This window comes from Sus scrofa, chromosome 14 (assembly GCF_054392235.1).
Source record: "Sus scrofa isolate SSC_HxYL_T2T_F1_AM1 chromosome 14, Sscrofa_HxYL_maternal_Yorkshire_Landrace_v2.0, whole genome shotgun sequence".
Classification (NCBI taxonomy): Eukaryota; Metazoa; Chordata; class Mammalia; order Artiodactyla; family Suidae; genus Sus; species Sus scrofa.
Window position 1 is genome coordinate 120,302,975 of NC_139396.1, and position 22,956 is coordinate 120,325,930.

The 22,956-nt window shown below is 38.4% G+C and overlaps 2 protein-coding genes across 4 annotated transcripts in view; one reads left to right on the forward strand and one right to left on the reverse strand.

Moving 5' to 3' along the window:
• PRKG1 (protein kinase cGMP-dependent 1) overlaps window positions 1–22,956 on the reverse strand; it is a 1,234,647-nt gene that overhangs the window by 544,728 nt on the left and 666,963 nt on the right.
• On the forward strand, window positions 2,865–6,556 carry CSTF2T (cleavage stimulation factor subunit 2 tau variant). The gene has a single exon (XM_005671248.4). It carries the CDS (start codon window positions 2,919–2,921, stop codon window positions 4,764–4,766), a length of 1,848 nt encoding a protein of 615 aa, XP_005671305.1. The 5' UTR covers window positions 2,865–2,918; the 3' UTR covers window positions 4,767–6,556.

Sequence of the window (22,956 nt, forward strand, 5' to 3'; positions counted from 1 at the left end):
GATTTCTAAGTTGCTCTTGACAGAAAATGTGTCAAAAAGTCATGGCCATCTCAGCAAAGAGATGGTATGAAAAGGAGACAAATGAACCAAATGAACTTGTTTTCAGTTTTTCTGAAAGGATATATTCCTCAACTCCCCTCCACTTCTGCCCTACCTCAAATAAAAGAATCAGGGGGAAATAAAATTTACTAGCAATAAAAATACTTTATCACTTGTGGTTGCTGATATGTTATCATATATCTTGAATGGATAGCCATTAAAACCCTTAAATGAATAGCTACAAGCCTTGTGTCCTATTTCTTTAAAGTAAGAGGCTGACTCCAGGAGATAATGACTAGGAAGTGTGAAGATGTAGAAACAAAGAATAGCTGTTAGGCTGGGTGACTGGTAACTATTAATTAATAGTTAATTAATTAGTCTTTTTAGGGCTGCAGCCAGGAGGCTAGGGGTCAATTCAGAGCTATAGCTGCTGGCCTACACCATAGCCACAGCAATGCCAGATCCTTAACCCACTGAGCAAGGCCAGATATCAAACCTTCAGCCTCATGGATGCTAATCAGATTCCTTTCTGCTGAGCCACAATGAGAACTCCCCAAACTGCTAAAAATTTAGATGGTAAATCTGCCACATAGCAGAATCACCAAACTCACAATTCCCTGAAAGATACAGATAAAGGCCGGACGCACAGGTCCCTAGGTTGTTTCTTTAGGAAGAATACATACACTCAGGTGGAGGATGGCAACTTCAGGCTAGGCAATTACCTCACCACCTACCAATCAGAAGAATGTCTGATCAGACTCTGCCCCTTGAACAATTACTCTAAGACTCTTCACTACCCTCTCCAGGGTGGGACACGATCTTGAAGGCATTAGCCATCTGCTGCCCCCTTTGCCTGGCAAAGCAATAAAACTGTTCTTTTCTGCTTCATCCAAAACTCTGTCTCCAAGATTCAATTCAGTGCTGGTGTAGAGGCCAGGATTTGGCTACACTATGTCCAAGGCTATTTTAAAGAACTATTAAAACACTTGAAGGTAGGAGTTCCTGTTGCCGCTCAGCAGGTTAAGAACCTGAGTAGTATCCGTGAAGATGCAGGTTCGATTTCTGGGCTCACCCAGCAGGTTAAAGGATCTGGCACTGCTGTGAGGTGTGGTGTAGGTTGCAAACAAGGTTCAGATATGGCGTTGCTGTGGCTGTGGTGCAGGCCTGCAGCTCCGGCTCCCAATCTACCCCTAGCCTGGGAACTTCCATATGCCACAGGTGTGGCCCTAAAATAAACAAACAAACAAAACACTTGGCAAGGTAAATGGATGCTTTGTAGCTAAACCCTCATACTCATTTTATATCTATGCATTGAACTATGATACCCAAGAGACATAACATTTTTTTTTCTTTTTTTTTTTTGCTGTTTTTGGAGCCACACCTGTAGTATATGGAAGTTCCCAGGCTAGGGGTAGATTGGGAGCTGGAGCTGCCAGCCTACCACACAGCCACAGCAACAGCAATGCCAGATCTGAGTCGAGTCTGCCAACTATGCCACAGCTCATGGCAATGCCAGATTCCTAACACACGAAGAAAGGCCAGAGACTGAACTCACATCCTCGGGTTCATAATTGCTGAGCTACAACAGAAGTCCCTGTAACACAATTGTTTGGTGAAACAAAGTTTCATAATCCCCTCAAAGGCGCATATAGAATAAGATGATTCTCTGCTTAAGAGTTAATAAAGCTTAGGCTGAAACAATGCAGTCCTCAGACATGCAACAATCTATATAAGTAATTTTAATTTTTCTAAATAACCACATTGAAAAAATGGAGTGATACTTATGTTAAAATATATTTTATTTAATCTAATGCGTTAAAATATCACTTCAACATGGAAACAATAAAAAATATGTTTTTATACTTAGTTTTCAAAATCTTGCACTCATTTTACAAGTATAGTACATATCAATTAGAATGCTAAATTTTAACCGAAAATAATTTTTAAATTTAATAAATTTTTATCATTATAAAAGCTTCCCTATCATAATAGAAGTGGTGAAATCATTGCATCAGTTTATAATAATCAGAACCAATCTAAATGCCTCCCAGTATAAGAATGGTTAAATTTAATTTATACTCTGTAGCCAGAAATATTATTAATAGTAATACTGGTTAATGTTATTAATAAAAATATTATTATGAATATAGTTCGACTGCTGAGTGCTTGTACAAAGAGAAACTTGTAAGGGCCAGACACCTATCCACAGCGGTTCCCTGAAGCTATGAGATGGGGGTGGGGATGGAGCTGGCGCACGCTTTCGGCTTGCATTTCTGTGTATTTTCCAAAAATGCTCTTCTAAAACGGAAATATTACTTTGTATTTTAAGAAGCAAATCCAAAATTTGCTTTGAAACACGACTACACTCTTCCCTCGTTGTCTGTACTGTGATTTTAAATATAGCTTAATTACACTATAATACTGCTATTTGGAAATACTTGTATCGGAAAGAACACACCGCCTTAGTCGCTTTCAGTTAGCGGTTTCCCGCCGGGCAAACGGAAGCAAAACCGCCCCTGACGTCACGGTAGGCGGCCGCTCCTCGTTACCATGGTGAAGTCTACGCGGCCATCTTTACTGTGGTCCTCCCGCACTAAGCTTTTCCTGGCCGAGTTGGTACCGCGCGGTGCAAAGTCTGTAAAAATAAGAGGTGAGAAGGGAATCTCGCGCCTCAGTGAAGGTCCAGGGGCAGAAAACGTTAGTTTAGTTACTGGAACGTAGAGGTGTAAGTGCCACGGACTAGCGGAACTATTTCAGCAGAATACTGCTGTTTCCGCCCGGATTCTGAAAACCGCTTCCGTTGCTCGGCGGAAGTGTGGGTCGCCAGAGGACGACTCTTGGAAGAATCCGCTCTCCGGCGTGTGTGCACAGCCGGAATCATGTCGAGTTTGGCGGTGAGAGACCCGGCAATGGATCGATCACTGCGTTCCGTGTTCGTGGGGAACATTCCGTATGAGGCAACTGAGGAGCAGTTAAAGGACATTTTCTCCGAGGTTGGTTCTGTTGTGAGTTTCCGGCTGGTTTACGATAGAGAGACGGGAAAACCTAAGGGTTATGGCTTCTGTGAATACCAAGACCAGGAGACCGCGCTTAGTGCCATGCGGAACCTTAATGGGCGGGAGTTCAGCGGGAGAGCGCTTCGGGTGGACAATGCTGCCAGCGAAAAGAACAAGGAGGAGTTAAAGAGCTTAGGGCCTGCAGCCCCCATCATTGACTCTCCCTATGGAGACCCCATCGATCCAGAAGACGCCCCCGAATCAATTACCAGGGCAGTCGCTAGTCTCCCCCCGGAGCAGATGTTTGAGCTGATGAAGCAGATGAAGCTTTGTGTCCAAAACAGTCACCAGGAAGCTCGAAATATGTTACTTCAGAACCCTCAGCTGGCTTATGCGCTGTTGCAGGCACAAGTAGTGATGAGAATCATGGATCCAGAGATTGCTCTGAAAATTTTGCATCGCAAAATACATGTCACACCACTCATCCCAGGCAAATCTCAACCTGTCTCTGGCCCTGGCCCGGGCCCTGGCCCTGGCCCTGGACTCTGCCCAGGACCTAATGTTCTGCTGAACCAGCAGAATCCTCCAGCCCCTCAGCCTCAGCATTTGGCCAGAAGACCTGTGAAAGACATCCCTCCTCTGATGCAGACCCCTATCCAGGGTGGAATTCCAGCCCCAGGGCCAATTCCAGCTGCAGTTCCTGGTCCTGGCCCTGGTTCCTTAACTCCTGGCGGAGCCATGCAGCCCCAAGTTGGAATGCCAGGGGTTGGTCCAGTGCCCTTAGAGCGAGGGCAGATGCAGATTTCGGATCCTAGAGCTCCTATGCCTCGTGGACCCATGGCTCCTGGTGGCCTACCTCCTCGAGGACTGTTAGGAGATGCTCCAAATGACCCGCGTGGAGGGACTTTGCTTTCAGTCACTGGAGAAGTAGAGCCCAGAGGCTACCTTGGGCCACCTCATCAGGGTCCTCCAATGCACCATGCCTCTGGTCATGACAGCCGTGGCCCTTCCTCACATGAAATGAGGGGAGGGCCATTAGCAGATCCCAGACTGCTCATTGGAGAGCCCAGAGGACCCATGATAGATCAAAGGGGTCTTCCTATGGATGGTAGAGGTAGTAGAGATTCTCGAGGAATGGAGGCTCGAGCCATGGAAACTGAGGTCTTAGAGACACGAGTAATGGAGAGAAGAGGAATGGAGACCTGTGCATTGGAAACCAGAGGAATGGAAGCAAGAGGCATGGATGCAAGAGGAATGGAGATGAGAGGCCCTGGCCCCAGTTCGAGAGGCCCTATGAGCGGCGGAATCCAGGGTCCTGGTCCCATCAATATTGGGGCAGGTGGTCCTCAGGGACCCAGACAAGTCCCAAGCATTTCAGGGGTGGGAAATCCTGGAGCTGGCATGCAGGGGGCAGGTATGCAAGGTGCTAGCATGCAGGGGGCAGGTATGCAAGGCGCTGGCATGCAGGGGGCAGGTATGCAAGGAGCTGGCATGCAGGGAGCAGGTATGCAAGGAGCTGGCATTCAAGGGCCAGGCAAGCAAGGTGGAGGCCAGGCTAGCAGTTTTAGTCCTGGGCAGAGCCAAGTAACTCCACAGGATCAAGAAAAGGCAGCTTTGATCATGCAGGTTCTGCAACTGACTGCAGATCAAATTGCCATGCTGCCTCCTGAGCAAAGGCAGAGTATCTTGATTTTAAAGGAGCAAATCCAGAAATCCACTGGAGCTTCTTGAAAGATTTTGAGAACATATTTGGCAGTAATCCCAGAAAAGTTTTCTGTAATACAGAGAATGGGTGGGTGCAAAAAGCTGACTTCTGCATCCCCTCACTTGAATGATTAGGGTTTCCTTCCTCCTGGACCCTAATCTCATCCCTTGTTTCTTTCTTTCTTTTTTTTTCTTTTTTCCTTTTTGTAATTGTGGGATAGGGGGAGGTGGGAGTGGGTCTGTTCACTTCAATTCACTGTAAATACACAAAAATAACTAAACATGGTTATACCAATAAGATTACAAAGATTATACAGCATTATTGAAAAATGTCTACAATGTGTTAACTACATTTTTAAAATTCTTAGTAAAACAATGTGAAAACTGCACATAAAGATAAAAGATAATCTGTTAAAATGTTAATGTACTAAGATAGTTTAAGATGTTTGGTTGTATAAGAAAATGAAGTTTACCTCAAAATTACAAGATAATATTTTTTGTTAAGCTATTTAAAATACAAAATCCTATTTTGGGGTCAACAGAATGCTGTATTAGGTTAAGCATTGTTTCAGTGTTTGGCATTACTTCAGAACATTAGAGCTAACCAGCTGAGTCTCATCTTGTGGTATTGGAATTGTTTTTTCTGAAGCTGTGCTACCTGAAAAATTAAAGAGTGCATCTGGTGTGGTATTTCATTTATCCCACCCTTTGAGCAATATTTTGGCCAGGCCCTGGGCTTGATGATTTTGCTGGGACAGTTTTAGGGTCAACCAAGTTATTTAATTCTGCTCTGATGAGACTCTGTATCTCTCAGTACCTTCCTATTTCTCAGTCTTTTAAGGTCTAAATGTGAATCTGAATAATTCTCTCACATCCTTCCCCAAAACTGGAGTCTAGGGACCAGTTGTTCTGGATGAATTATACACAACATTGGGCTTTTCATAAATAGTGGGGGACTTCATGCAGTGTTAGTTTCCTGGTAACTAGCTTCCATACACAGATGGTATCCATCTGGTCAGCCAGAATCAGGAGTTAAAATCTTAGTCTCAACAACATTTAAAATGCCTTTTGGTTTTCTTCTTTCAAAAATCTACTTTTTTGTCACCATCTTAACAATAATTGAGGCCCAGATAGGTAGAGATACTCTTAAAGCCTGAACTGTGCTGAGTTGGTTATTACTCACTTTTCTTTTACAAGTAATAAAGCTTTTTAGTCCTAATATGCATACCTATGAGACATTTAAAAATGTGTAGGAAGGTGGGGCTTATCACAGTTCCTTCAGAGCTACTGCTTCATTTGTTCTTAGGCCTAGAGGATATGGAGACTTAAAAATTTGTATGATAGAACAAGTAGTAATTAATAGAAGTATAAATACCCAGATAACCAGATGATATTGACTCTGGAGAAGAAATAATATCTAGTTAAGAGGGGGAAAAAAGCTGAGACTTAGAAATGGAATTATTTTCCTTTTGTCAAGTTTTTACATCTTAAGTGGATAATGCACTCTTTTTATGAAGTTTTCTTCCCTAGGATGTTTCCTGCAACCTCTTTTACTCCTGTTTTATTGTTGTTCACACTGTTAACTTCCCATGTTTTCTACATGCTTCTCCTCTGGAGGGGTTAACTCTTAACCTGTGTGTAATAGTTCTGGTTAATACTAATTCAGAGTTGGCTTGGTTGCTTTGAAATTGTAGTTGTTTTATCCCAAAGCTTTCACTGAAAGGCTCTAACTGAAAACTATTCAATGTTACACTGTTTGTTGTAGTCACATCTCTGCATTGTTTGATGCAGACTAAATAAAAAGGATATACAATTAAGGCTGAGTTTAGTATCTAATGTTTATTTTTAATGAATGTGTCATTCAAAAGTTACCTATTGAGAAATCCATGGGGCCTAAGTACATCTTTTAAATGAAAAAGGCAAGTCTAAAATTACAGGAATGGATGGAAATACCTTTTTTAGTTCATTGTCTATGTAGTTCCACACTTGAAATGACTATATATTATGTACACCAACCATGTTTTTCAATGGTAGGTATCATTAGCAACATCTTGGATACTCAGATGTTAGGCTTCCTTTTGTTTATATTCCTCACAGAGAACTCTTCTCTGTATCCCAGGAATACCCTACAGGTACAGTGTCTTCATTGCTGACAGCACTTGTTATATTGCAATGCACTGTTTTACTTTTACCCTCAACCCCTGACTCTCACTTGTAATAGACCAGGAACTTGAACATGGACTGTCTTACTCATTTTTATGTTCGCTGTTAGCAAAGTTGGCAGGTGAGAAGAACAAAACATTCTGTCAGTTTGAGCAGGAAAAAAAAAAAATCCCATAAAGAGCACAGAAATCCCCCCCAAAAGGATTTAGATTCCACACAGAACAAATGAGCCATTAACAAAAAAAATAACTTATAAACAGGTAACACAAGTTATCTCCTTTACTCTGGTAAATGGAATAGTTTCTCTCATTTCTAGTGCAGGCATGGTCTGAATCATCTGTTTTACTACATGAATGTTGGTTACAGCCCTGGCATCCTACCTTTTCCCAAATATAGAGAGACTATAAATGAAATCACAAAATCATTCATAATAACAATAGTTGAACATAGGTTAAACACTGATTGTCAAATGCCTCCTTAGGGCTTATTTTTCTTGGGCAGTGCTTGCTTTTTGGAAATAAATGATAAGCTTTAATCAGTGCCTGTTTATAGCCCTTTCCTTCTTACATTACTGATATCAAAAATATGTTTTAATATTTGCTGATGTCCTAAGCCTTCTGATTTAGGATGATTTGATAAAATAGAAGACAAAGTGAATCTCAGGTGAAGGTAGGCTAGTCCAAGAGTGATTTGTGTATGACTTTTCAACTACTCAGAATTCTAAAGGCAGAACATTTTAAAGAAAGAACCTTAATATAATCACAGCTTGCAAAGCTTCTGGCTTTTCCATGCTGTGATGGGACATTAACTAAGCACACAGAACCTAATTTCCTGTGGTGTGTCAGGCCATTCTCTTAGGTGTGATGAGGCCTAAGGATAATTATGTGCAACAACCTACTGTGGCAGAGAAACTGAATTATCTGTTATATCTCAGTCTTCACACAAAAAATATGTCAGACTTACACTGCTTTATAGTGCCAGCTAATCTCCAGAAGTCTGGTTGGAGCTTGCTTTTCTCATCAGTCTTTTGTCAAGAAGGCTCTTTTAAGGAAATGAATATATTTAAAATAATAAATGGAATTATTAAACAATATAAATATTAAATAATAAATTATAAATTGATATTTAATATGCTAATATTTTTCATATATGTATATCAGGTCTTAACCAGATCTATAAGGGTACACGCAACTGTCATCTATTAACAGAATATTCATATCTTCAGGTAAACCTATACACAAAATTATTTCATCATTTTACATATACAATCATCAGAGAAAAAGATCCCCATCTATTTAAGAAACAGAAATTAGAGTATTGAAATCTCTAGAATCACATATCTCCTCCCATCCTACTACCATTAATTTTGTCAAAGTTTTATCTTGAAGCTTTAAGTATCTTTGGACAAGGGACCCAAATCAGGCCTATGGGCCAGCTGAACCTACAGATAAGTTTTATTTGACCCGCCCAAAATTTTTAAAAATTTTGAATTTGTATGCATTTAGTGGCAGCATATATTCTGTTTGTCCACAAGCCCACTCTCTCCCTTGGATCTTACACTAGGTTTCATTCGCACCATTACTTGCCAGTCCTAACACTTTGAATTTACAACTCCTGCTTTTACTTTGCGTAAAAACACAACCATTAGATTCCATTGAAATGTTTAGTGTCAATGTGAACTCACAAATGTGACCTTAACCAAACTTAACCAATACGAACTAGAAAAATGGTTGAGGACCTTGTTCAGCAAGTATACTTAGGCAAAATCAACCAACCAACCAAAACCCAGAACAAAAACAAGAAAAAGGTATCACATGTTTTTGTACCTTCATGAGGTACATTGAGCAAAGCAGTGTCTTGAAACACTAATCTAACAAAGATATTTCTCCCGCAAATCTGTTTTAGTCTTAATAAATATTAAGCCAGAATAGCAAGAGCTTTTTAAATTCAAAGATGTATTTATAAAGTGAGTAATTATATAATTTATATTAAATGCTAACAGTTCTAGAGTAAGTACATGGATAGTGTACATAGTGGAATAAGATCTTTAATGTTTGTTATTAACTAATTAAAAAAATCTATGTAATTCCACACAGCAGCCATGCTGATTAAAAAACAAGAAAACCCAAAAAACTTTGCTCTTAGAATAAAATCCCAAATCCTTTTTTTGTCCTATAAAACCCTAAATGATTTTGATTTTTCCTACACCAATCTTACATCACACTGCTGCCCTCTGACTCACTGCTACAGTTGCTTCAAGCCTAGCTTGATTTCCTTGAAAAACTCATTTTCATCTCTGAGCTTTGTACTTGGTAGTTTCCCTTGCTTTTAACCCACTCTTTCCGCAGGCTTTTGAACAGCCAGGGACCCTCTTTACTTAGATTTCACCTTACCAATCACTTACTCAGAGAGGCTCTTCCTGAATACCTCCTTTAAAATGATCTCCCCATTTTCTCTCATCTCCTTGTTTTACTTTTTAACAGTAGCTCTTTTACCGAGCATGACTTAAACATTAATCCATATTCTCCAACTTTTTTGCAAAGCACATTATTATATGCATAAGGCAAACCTGATAATTGCCATTGAGTTACTCTTTATGCTTATGCTACATTTATCATGTCAATTGTGCTTGTTCCCAAATTCATGCTAGTTGATCTTATTACTCTAATATATAGGTATGGATATAGGCAAAGACATAGATATGGGTGTACAGCATGCAAGAATATGTGGAATATGACTGCAAAACTTCAGTGTTATATTCATCATATAAGCTGTGTCTTTAAACCAGCTTATACCAATTATACAAATTTTTCAAATATAGATATAGATTTATTAATGAATATGAAAAAAGTTATTTCTACAAAAAATTATATTGAATTTTTGAAGTGATTTGATAAAGTGAGTGATTAAAAATGACTTAAATTTTGTGGGGGCAAGATAAGTTTGGTACTGCCATTATGTTTCCCTTCCACCTCTTCAGGAGTTACCCAGGAGAAATACCAATATACCTCTATTCTGGTTCTCTCCTCCCCCACAGCATAATGTTATATACGCAAGGAAACTGACTATGCTTTAAACCCTTGCTGATTAAGACATGGTCCTTGGACTGGCAGCATCAGCATCACCCGGAAGCCTGTTAAAACTGCAGAATCTAACGCCCCATCTGAGACCTGTTGAATCAGAAGCTGCATTTTAATAAGATTCCCAGGTGATTCATATGCAAATAAAAGTTTGAGAAGCACTGCTTAAAACTAATCCTAAGATAAATAAAATAGAAAACAAACAAAACACCTTAACAATCAATATTATGAGAACTAGAAGGGACTTTGAGGTTACCCAAATGATCACCCCTCCATTGACACTGACACAGAAATTAAAGAATTGGCAAACATCCCTACTTAGTCTGAAGTAAATAAAGGAAATATCCTCTCTATGAGAAGCCATATTGAAAAACAAACACACAAAACAAAGATGATTTACAGAATATTAGGTTCAATGGGAAGCTCAGCATAAAATACCATAATTAAAATTACTATTGTTTTGGGAAGTCACTTGAGTTTGCATTTCATCTATGTGAGTGACTTTTCTCAGGGGTGGAGGGAAAGCCTTGCCAAGTTAATTTAAAATGATGCATTTATTTTTATTAAATATTAACACCAGAAGCATCACACATCAAAAATTGTTTCAACTAAGTTTGACTAACAGTGACTCTGGGATGAATGCCCACCTTATATAAATACTTTCTCATAAAACCAGAGTCGTTTTCCAATCTGCAAATCTCATGGTCTTCCTGGTAAGAGACACTATCCAGACAAGAATGCTGACTTAAAATTAGGGTCCTACAATTCCTTCTGTAAACATCCCTCCCTCTGACCCTGGAATATTGCCTTTTTTTTTTTTTTGCTTTTTAGCGATGCACCCATGGCGTATGGCTAGGGGTTGAACTGGAGCTACAGCTGCTGGCCTACGTCACAGCCACAGCAACGCCAGATCCAAGCTACGAGCCACACCTGCGACCTACACCACAGCCCATGGCAATGCCGGATCCTTGACACACTGAGTGAGGCCAGACCAGGGATTGAACCTGCATTCTCACGGTTCCTAGTTGGATTCATTACTGCTGAGCCACAATGTGAAATACCAGGAATATTTCCTAATTAACCTTCATATAATATACCATCTAGGCAACAAAAGAAATCTTCTCTTCCTTTTTTTTTTTTGGCAATACCCATGGCATGCAGAAGTTCCGGAGTCAGGGATCAAATCCATGCCACAGCTGTGACCTGAGCCACAGAAGTGACAATGCCAGCTCCTTAACACGATATATCACCAAGGAACGCCTCTTTTTTTTTTTTTTTTTTATTGAGGTATACATTATATTCGTTTTAGATGTACAACAGTGTGATTTGACATTTATATGCATTATGATACTACTTATCACAATAAGTAGTGACCATCTGTCACCAAAGTTATTACAATATTATTGATTATATTCTCTATGCTATAATTACATCCCTCTGACTTCTTTTATAACTAGAAGTCAGTACCTCTTAATCCCCTTCACCCATTTCCCCCCACCTTCCTACCCTCCTTCCTCTCTGGCAACCGCTTGTTTGTTCTCTGTATCTATAAGTCTGTTTTTGTTGTAGTTTGTTTTTAGATTTCACATGTAAGTGAAATCATATAGTATTTGTCTTTCTCTGACTTCTTTCACTTAGCATAATACCCTATAGGGCCATCCATGTTGTTACAAATGGCAAGATCATTCTTTTTTTATGGCTGAGTGATATTCCAATGTAGTTATCTACCACATCTTCATTATCCATTCACCTCTCTGTGGACATTTAGGTTGCATTTATATTTCGGCTATTGTAAGCAGAAGAAATCTTGAAATCATAAAATCTGCATGCTTATGTTTCAGGAGAATAAATGCTCAATAGAATTCTACTGCTAAATATTTTTCAAACTTTATCTAAAAAGTCCAGTGCACCAAAAATAAAGGACTAATATAACCAAAACAGTTAAAAGTAATTGCCCAGCATTTAGTCTGTTAATTTATTTTCAGTAGATTTATTGAAAATGACATGAAAACTGTATGCTAAAACCTATGCCTTTAAACTTGTCTTTGAACCTGATCATAATTAAGGATACAAATTGACCAAATTAACACTTGTAAATTAAGCAAATAATTTTTTTTTCCTTAAAAATGTTTACATTGGTTCAAGTGATTGAACTCAAAATATTTCTAGCAAACAACAATTTAAATTTAAATGAAGGCCTTTTAAGTAGTCACATCAAAGCAAATTATTGTGAAGCTGTGACAATGACCTTGGAATACATAAGTCTAAATTTCTGTTTTCTAGACTACAAGTAATGTTTCATACTACTTGTAGTCTAGTAATTTTGGGCTTTGTTTGCTTAAATGGAAAACAAAAGCTTAATTAGAATGTTTTGTGAATTGAAAGTGAGGTGATTTATAGGATCTTTGGTTGGTGGAGATTTTGTTGTCACTGTGTTCAGATAAAAAGGTTTTAGCAATTTCTTTCTAGTAAGTGCCACTGCTGGGACTTGCAAACCAGTTGAGGCTTGAGCAACAATAACCTAAGTTTAAAACGGCCCAAAGCTGCCCCTCTTGAGGAATTAGAGCTAGATTATCCTGGAGAGAAGAGAAAAGAGGCTTTTCTGTGTCTCTCATCCATTGTCCCTTTCATCCAGGGTTATTCAAAAGAGAGGGAAGACTGATGAGCTGGCCACTGAGCCAGCCAGGTCCAGCCAAGGAAGGATTGTGAAACTCATCTCCTGTGATCACTGTGGTGAAGTTAAGCAAGTTACCAGGGCTGGAAAATGCTGTTTCAGCAGAAATTCATTCTTCCAAAAGAAAATAAGGAAATGGGGGGGGGGGTGTAATTTTTTTTTTTTTCCACTAAGCCCCACCAGAAACACAGACCTACTTCACATGCACGATCACGTGATAGCAGCTGCCATCCCAAGCAAGAAGTGCCCTCTCCAACTCATCTCCAGCACCCAGAGTGTCTTTTGGGTCTTAGCTGCCATACCCACTAGAGACTTTTTTGTTTTGTTTTAATAAGAAAAAGAAGGGGAAAAATCACTTACATCGATACAGACATGGGATATAATTCTTTAAAATATTTTTTACTTTAATATGCATTTTTTTATGTGATCGAATATCTTGAATTGATGAAAGGAGGCTGCAACAATGGAATTTCAGGCATCAGCACAAGATTGGGAGTAGAGATTTGTTTTTAAGGGAGGAAGATGGTAGCAAGGGCCTTTCAAATGCTCCGGAACTAACACCTATGTGAGTTGCAAGTTTCATGCTTTCTTCTAGAAGGCTGCGTCATGGTTAATATATAAAAAGGTTCTATTAAGGAGCTACCTAATGCCTTGCACTTGACATTTAGTCATCTCAGAGATGACTAAATTCTGGAGGCAGTAGGAAGATGCTTAGAGAAGTTATCTAGTTTGCCCTGAGTCACATACCTTATGGGGGTGAAGCACCTTTGAACCTAAGTTTGTCCAACTCTCAAGCCCTACTCTTTCCATCACATCACTCTGCTTTAAATTGGAGATGTTGAGAAGATAGAACAGCTTACACACTGCAGACTGAGTGTGAAAGAACATCAGGCATCATTACCACTAAGTGAGGAAGTTTATCACAGTCTAGAAAAGGTGATTTTTAGGCAGTAGTGAAAGGTTCGTACAAGCAATCTTTTGTCCGTACTTATTTTTTCTTTCTCCCAAGCACTAAGTACTTAACCTGGGCTTTGGTAGAATGGTGGGGGGGATTAGGATGGAAATATATATATAGAATAATGATGGAAATTTATAAGAAATATGTAAAAATACTATCTTCTGGATAGTTTTAATCAATATCTAAACAATATCAAGATTTATTTTTCCTGTGATCTCTTTTTTAAATGTATTAATATTAACATATTATATAATGTACTCATTTAAAGCATACAATGCAATGGTTTTTAGTCTATTCATAGTTGCGCTAACATTACCACAACCTAAAATCAGAACATATTCATCACCCCAAAAAGAAAACTTGAAGTTTTCTCTTCTTACTTTCACCCATCTCCCCTACTCACCCCAGGCAACCATTTTCTGTATCTTAAAAAAAAAAAAAAAAAAAAGTCACTGCTATGAACATTTATTTGTAGGTTTGCAAGTTCTGGGGGTCCATTTGTTTAATTTCCCTTTGGTATATTCCTAGGAATGGAATTGCTCCATCATATAACTCCATGTTAATGTTTAGAGAAACTGTGAGACTATTTTCAAAAGTGGCTCCAGCAATGTTAACTGTGGGACCCATTTCTATTTCTCATTTTCTGTCCACTGAGCTAACGACCTCCTAGTGTGGTTGAGAGAATTGTTTGGTAACACACTTCACACCATGCCTATATATAGTAAGCTCTTGATATACACTAGATATTGATGTTATCCCTAAAATATATAAAAATGTAAAATATAGAGCCATAAGAGCATCATGAAAACATGAGCCAGCTCTCTTTATTGCTCCAAATGTCCTGAGGTGGCGGGGGGCGGGGAATAGAGCATGAGAAGAATCAGTTCAGCTATGAGGAGCTCCACTTCAAGGGATAAAAGGAAGAAGCCCAAAGAATATTCTATTGGCAGAAAAGGAGGCATTTTAAACCACAGTTGTCTGTTTTGTATTGGGAATGGAAAGAGTATGAGATCAGGGCATGGAAAGAAAAGTATCACCCCTCTCCTCACCACTTTCCTTATATTTCCTTAAGTAGTAAAGCTGTATTTTTGTACAAGAAGAAATCTAATACAAATTTTACAACGAGGAAGGCAATCTTAAATTGAAAAACTCTCTAACAGCTGACTCTGACCCAAGGGGTTTCAAGCTCCTGAAATCTTGTTTGAGACAAACAAATAGAAATGGTATCAGTGTTTTATTTAGTGTGAGCTTTTATAGCTTAAATATTTCTATTTCCTATAGTTTTATCCAACACAACAGAGGAGAGATTTTAGAAAATGTGTTTCTCTTTATCTAAAGCAAACTATAATAATGCAATAAACAAGTTTGGGAAAATATTTGCACTGTTTGCTATAGTGTTATATTTAAGGGACATGCATTTTAAGTGTTTTTTTAATGAATGAAGTGTTCACATACAATTCAGCCTTTTTCTTCATGCTTTCAAAGATGGTACACACTATGCTATAGTAGCATTTAAACCCTGCAGCATAAATGCATCAACATACTATGATTTAATTAATCCTTACTTAGTATTTTGTGTTTTACCCGTATCTAGTATTTCTCAGCCTGACTTAAAAAAAATGGTTCTACAGAATCGCATGTATTGGAAAAAGTTTTTACGAAATACAACCAGCTTAAATAAACAGTGTTAATATATAAGAATCCTATAAATATGCTTATTTTACCAAAACTTGGATACTACTGCAAAACTGAAAGATACTGAAATCTAAAGTTACAAATCTTTTTCAGTGGAATGCAATTTTTATTTAGGAACTCCCAATGAGTATCTTCTTTAAGATTCACCTGGCATAAACTGAGTAATTACTTTTTGGTTTTAATAAGCAAATTTATATAAAAGTATTCATCACATTTTGAAGAGTATTTACTTATGACTACTGTATTTCTTCTAACATTTTCCCTATAAAAAGCAAAAGCAAAATGCGTAAATGTCCAGTTTATGAATTTGTTACTATACAATTAAATCTAATATTCCATATCTATGCTTGCAATACAGGAGCCACTAGCTACAGGGGACTATTGGAAACTTATATTGTGTTTAATGAGACTGAGGGACTAAATTTCAAGATTATTCAAAGTGAATGAATTAATTGATTGGTTGCCATATGTGGCTAACAGCTAGTATATTGGGTAGCACAAATATAGAGGTTTTAAGTTATTTTACAGCAGGTATAATTTTGAGTAATGGTTCAAAAATCACAAATAGATGGACTGACTGGATATTTCCATCACTTAATCTGCAGAATTAATAGCATCACTAAAGCTGCTAATCAACATTTAGTGCCCATGTACTTAGATCAATAAATATCCCACCTCATTTATAATAGATTCTCATACAATATGTAATATCAGAAGACAAGAAATAAAAGTAGACTGAATATATTGTATTCATTTATTCCTTCAGTAAGTATTTAATGTTCACCATGTATCAGTCAATGAGGAATCAGCACAACAGAAAAGGACCCTGATCCGAATGATTTTATATTTATTCAGTGTCTACTTCTTCCCAGGTACCCTGAATATATGCTTTGCCCTGAAGGAGGCTGGACAGTTTAAAGGGAAGAGCTTCCCCAACAGAAGGCAGTACAGGGTACTACATTACTGCAGTACAATAGCAGCACAAGTAGAAGAATCTGAATATAGATGCAATCAGAGAAGATTTTTTTGCAACAGAATGGAGAACAGAACAGAACTGATTTAGAGGAGTTAGTGAGGGACCATTCTGGGCCAAGGACTTGTTTGAGTCAAGATGTTGCAATAAATTAGCCTGGTGATATCAGAGAACTAAACACCTTGTTTTAGTGAGGAGGGGAATATAGAGGTGCGGGGTGTAGCAGAAGATGAGGCAGAGTCTAGATTCCCAGTGCCTCCAGAGATAAGCTAAAATCTTTGATCTTGGTGCTGAAAGATATAGGGAGAGATCCAAGGGTTTTAGGGAGGAAAATGAAAAGTTCAGACTGACATTTGAGAAAGACCTCTCTGAAAGAGATCAATTATGAAAAAGTCAAAGGAATCCAGGTAGAAAATATGTCTGTTGCTTGAAGTAATCTGCAGCAAGGTCTTTATGGGATTTAAAAAAAAATGCCTTTGTTTTTATGAGAGTGAGACATTTAGCAACACCAGCCATCAGGAACTCATTCAAAAGCCATTAAGAAAAAGGCAAGAAAAAAAATAGAAGAAATGAATAGATTGCATCTTAGGCACTACGCTTGTAAACAGGTAGTTTTACAAGCGTAGTGGATTTTCAGCTGATGTACAGCAATAAGAGAAGGAAGACACTTGTAGGAATAAAAAAACAATAGCTGAAAGTGAGGGAGGAATATGATCTAAATGTTAGAAAACTTATCTTTGCCATTGTGTTTCCAATATTTAAAGCAATATCTGGCATGGTACCATGTGCTCAATACTCAATACATATTTATTAATGTTCACAAATGTCAATAAATGAATGCATCACAAAAGTCATTCAAAAGAATTAGGAAAATATTTAGATTAATAATTCACCACAGTAGTCCCAAGAAACATGAGTACATTATACCTCAAGGCAATGACTGATGTTCAGCCTGGGGCCCCCATTGTTGCTTGTGTGAAACATCAGGCCACTGTGTCAAACTTGACCCCACCAGACACACCTGTATCAGTCTTTTTTGGAGTTTCAGGGATCTTGTGTCTGTGGCTTGAACTACCTGCCTCTGAACAAAACATTATTATCTAGGACACAGCCTCTTTTCTGGTGACCTGGAAATAAATGAAAACCCAAGAACCTCTTTTCTTATGCAAAGTCAGTTCTTCGATAAAACAATACAATCTAAAAAACTAACCCCTATCACTGGGAACAAAGATAAGCCATGCATAATCAGACTCTATTTAGAGGATAGATTCTCACAGCTGACTATCATATCAGAATCTCCAGGAAACTTCTGAAATACACCATTCCTAGTCCCCATTCAGATCCAAGCAGATCTAGTTTGGTGGTGGTGGTGGTGGTGTGTACCAAGGATTATTTTTATTTAATTTTTTATTTTTTAAAATCCTAATCACAGCCTCACTTGGATATTAGAAATATGTGAAGACCCAAAATGTACTCTTATTCTCTCAGATGGAAGATAAAATTTACAAATAGTTTACTTGCTTTGGTCAGATGCCTTTTCAAAGCCTCCCTTATCAATGGCTTCCTTTGCTAGTTGCTTGCAGGGAGCTTCAGAATGTCAAGACAGACTTGTGAAGCAGACTGCATAGGCATTGCCCTTTATATTTGTTAATGATTATTTTTAAGCTAAGCTTTGAGATCCTGTTGAGAAAGCAAGACCTCTTTCTCCCCGAATCCATTTGGCTCTTTATTGTCTAATTAATGTCTTATCAAAGTGTTATGGCTGAATGTGCCAACAGTGAGAACCAAAGGCCTCTCCCTGATCTTTAATCCCCTCTTCTTTCTCCTTTACTCACAGGGAAGAACAAAACATACACCCAGACCTTATGCTGCAAGATTCAAACAAAACAAAACAAAACAATAACAAAAAAACACTTTTCAGAAATACAGGAAAGTCTATGTTTCTTTCTCATCTATCATTCTCCCCAATTTCCTCTCCTTCCATTTGACAACGCAGGGATTTACTATAGTTGCATTTAACATACAAACAGGAGGTTCCCTTGTGGCACAGTGGGTTATGGATCTAGTGTTGACGTACCTGTGGCACAGGTTGCAGCTATGGCATGGGTTTGATCCCTGGCCCAGGAACTCACATGTGCCCTGCGTGCAATGAACCAACCAACCAACCAACTAACCAACAAAACTTATACACAGATATTGAGGTTATTTTTCTAGGCTGTTCCCAAAAGCTAGGGCTTCTCTAATCACAAATAGATGATGAGATCCTGGGTTCTGTCTTAATGACTGGCATTATCTTTGAAGACAGTGGCAACTGAGTCTAATTAAGGACAGGATGTGGACTGGTTCTCTCTAGAAGCAGAGAGATACAGTTACTGCCATATGAGTCTATCTATGTTGTGGCTTCTTCGGAGTCACTGGTGAAAATGAAACAGGAAGGAAGGGGCAGGGCGCAACCACTAAAAGAATGACACAGCTGATGAGGACACAACAAAAACTATTTAGAACCAAGTAGACCCAAGGTGGTAGAAGATTCAACTTCCAGTATACTTTGTGCCTCATTATACACTCATTGTAATACATTAGCTAAATGAAACGCCCACTGCCGTTGACAGTTAAGGCTAAAAAGCAGGCAGTAGCCCAATTCCTAGATATTCCTGCCTCTTCCCTAAAATAGTTGGAATAATCCTATTAAATTACCCAGTTCATAAAACCTAAGCACCCTCCACATCCCAGGGTAGTTAGCCTTTTGAGATGGTCCGCATTGTATCTATGGTATGTGTATCTCTCTAAATAAACTTGCTTTCATTTTACTAGGGCTCACTCTTGAATTATTTTCTGTGCAAAGCCAAGGGCCCTCATTTGGTGGCTGTCCCAAGGGACTTGTTGAGATCTGGGACATGACCAATCTTTTGTACCCCATTCTTCTACAACAAAAGTATTTATTAAGGTGCAAAATTCTCACAGTTCTATTGTGAGACTTGTCCCGTGAGACATCAGTCCAAACCAGATGTTCCTAAAATTCACTCTACCCTTCTAAAAAACCAAACCAATGAAACAAATAAACACTTTACATACTGCATTTGTAAAGAAGGAATAACAGAATCACATGCTCTGTCTCAAAGCTCTTCCATTTTAAAATAAAATTTTAAAAAATGCACTGAGAGGTTTAACCAAGAGGACTACTGGAAAAGGTGCATCAAATAAAAGAAATGTATGAGAATTTTCATAACAATCAAGCAACCCAGATATCTATCAACAGTAAGGTGGATACATGGTGGTATATTCATTGAGTAGAATACTAGCTAGAAATAAAAACAAGAGAAATAGAACTACGTGCAGCAATACACATGCCAGGAACATGACATTGATCCCAAGAAGCCAGAACAACAACAACCAAAAAAACCCCTCATATTGTAAGATTCCATTCCAAAAACAGGACAAGATAATCCGAAGAATAAGAAATCAGGATAGTGGCTATTTTTGAGAAGAAAGGAAGAGATAATTATTGGGAGACAGTACATACAGGGCTTTGGAGATTTAAAAAGATGGAACTTAAACAGGTAGGTTCACTTGGTGATACTTAATTGAGCTATATACAGGACTTGTGTGCTTTTCAACATGCTATATTTTAATAAAAACTTTACTGCTTTGAAGCTCATCTCTTTCAGGATGATCATTTAATTACATTAGCCTTGAATCAAAGCCAGGAAATAAGACAAAGAAAACAGATTAATGAGACACCTGCTACCTGCTATTACTTTAAAATTGGTGTTGTCACTTAAACTTCCTTAGCAAGCAGTTTCTTGCTCATTTGTGATCATAGAAAACAGCACAACAGTGTTAAGCAGGGGGTAAAAAAAGGACTTCTTTTCTTAAAAAGTTTTTAGGAGTTCCTGTCGTGGCTCAGCAGAAACAAATCTGACTAGCATCCATGAGGACACAGGTTCAATCCCTGGCCTCCCTCAGTGGGTTAAGGACCCAGCATTGCCATGAGCTATGGTGTAATTCACGGACACGGCTTGGATTCCTCGTTGCCTTGGCTGTAGAGTAGGCCAGCAGTTACAGCTCCGATTGGACCCCTAGCCTGGGAACTTCCATATGCCGTGGGTGTGGCCCTAGAAAGATGGAAAGACAAAACAAAAAAAGAAAAAAGAAAAAAAAAGTGATGTTGAAATGACTGAAGCCAAACAAGGATTGAGTGGAAAGAATTCAGAGAAGACAAAGAAAGTAACTGCAGTTTACTGGTTTGCACAGTTATCAGAAGGAAATGGATTTTTCTGGAAAACTGGTCAAAGAACTACAAAATCTCAAAATGTTTTAGGAGTATTAAATGAGTCAACAGGAAAAACAATTAAAAATTTTTTAAACATAGGGGTGCATGAATCTTTTTGTATGAAAGTTTCATCTGGATATATGCCCAGGAGTGGGACTGCTGGATCATATGGTAGTTCTACATTTAGTTTTCTGAAGTACCTCCATACTGTCTTCCATAGAGATTGTACCAACTTACATTCCCACCAACAGTGTAGGAGGGCTCCCTTTTCTCCACACTCTCTCCAGCATTTGTTATTGTAGACTTATTAAGCATCACTGCTCTCCCCACCCCTGTATAACTTCCATGTCCTGCTCCCTTTTGCTTATAAAAGTCTTTTTTTTTTTAATGACAACACCCATGGCATACGGAAGGAAGTTCCCAGGGCAGGGATCCAAATCTGAGCGGTTTCGATCTATGCCACAGCTATAGCAACACCAAATCCTTTAACCCACTGCGCCAGGCTGGGGATTGAACCCACTCCTCTGCAGTACCCAAGCTGCTGCAGTCAGATGCTTAACTCACTGCATCATGTCAGGAATGCCTAAAAGTCTTTGATTTTATACAGTTCTTCAGAGCTCCTTTCTATCTGCTAGATGGGTATTGCCTTATTCCAATCAATTTTTTTTGCTCAAGTAAACTTTAAAAATTTTTAATATGCCTCAACTCCTCTTTTAACAATCCCAATTAGCAAACTTTAACTATCTATATAGAGCAAACAGAAGGTGAGGGCTAAAAGCAGACCAGAAAATGTGTGACTTGGATTTGGTAAATAACTGGTATCAGCAGGCTGGTTATCCTCTGATCCCAACTTAACAGATCCTTCTGAGCAAGTCACTACAATGCCCTGGCCCGGAACCTATGGCACACAGAGGGGCAGCCCAGTATCTCAGATATACCGGAATATAAGTTTTTCTTATTTCTTGGACTTGACAGTGTTTGAAATTTCCCCTTGATGGATTACATCGTGACCCAAGCAAAATTGCAATTTTATTTCATTTTATTTGTTATTTGTAGGAATTAGTCTTTTTCAACAAGGTCAGCAAGATATGCCTCCATAACTCATATTTCACTGTTCTTGCTGTGCCCAAGAAACGTCCTGTACCAACTCACAAGTGTTTTTGGTCATCTCCCAAATAGTTTAGAACACAGTGGACCTAAGAGAACAGTGACCTTTTAAATTTTTAAACTACTTTTATGACTTCTGGGGCGGTGTTATGATTCACATGCTATCTAACAGTAAGATTGATGTACCAAGTATGTCTGAAGGATTACAGCTATAAAGTCACCTGAAGAATTTCTTATAAAAATTTTTCCTCACTGAAAGCTCTTCTGTCTTCCTCTCATAAAATAGAAATACACTAGTCTCCTCGTTGTAAGATACTTAAACATTTGCTTCACTCATACAAAAATTGAAATAAACCTAAAACCAACTCTGGATTAAATAGCTTGCTTCTTTGATTCTAAGACTTCCTTACCACCTTTTAAATTCAGACATTACCACTTATGGATTAGGATACAGCTTTTTAAATTTTATTTATTTTTATTTTTTGCATTTTAAGGCCACATGTGGTATATGGAAGATCCCAGGCTAGGGGTCAAATCAGAGCTGCAGCTGCTGGCCACAGTCACAGCCACATCAGATCCGACGCGCACTGCAACACACACTGCAACTTGTTGCAACACCAGATCCTTAACCCACTGAGTGAGGCCAGGGATCAAACCTGCAACCTCATAGATACTATTTCAGCTTCTTAACATGCTGAGGCACAACGGGAACACCATAGTATATATCTTAGGATCAGTAGGAAAAAGAGATTTGTCAGACTCCAAGCAGAGGTGCCAGTTTTGACAGAAGTACTATTGCCCAAGTGGGTTTAATTATATTTTAGCTATACTAGAATATAACTGGTTCATCCACAATTTAGTTACTTACATTGGTAGCAGTACACTTAGTTGAATTTCAACATACATTGAATTTGAATCCTAATCATCTTTTAAAATTTCCTCAAAATTACACTGCTTGGCAGTGTTGAGATGTAAACTTATTCCTTATTCAAAAGACTGACTGACATTCATTCACCAGGCAATGGATTTAAAGGCAATAGAAGCTGCCAAATTTCTCAGAAGGTATCACCAAATCTTCAGTTAAAAGAAGTAGGTATACTGACTTATACATCCTGATGAACCCTTAATCAGATGCCAAACATCTGTCAAAAACTTCCAGCTCACTTTTAAGAAAGGCTATTTAAATTCTAGCATTGGATTATTTAATTAAGGGAACAAATGCCATTACAAATTGAACTAAATAGGAAAATAAAATAATCTCCTGGTATTTAATACATGTCTATGTTCCAGTCAA

Bases quoted from the DNA above. Each gene is read 5' to 3' on its own strand.
- CSTF2T (XM_005671248.4), top strand. From the start codon at position 2,919: ATGTCGAGTTTGGCGGTGAGAGACCCGGCAATGGATCGATCACTGCGT.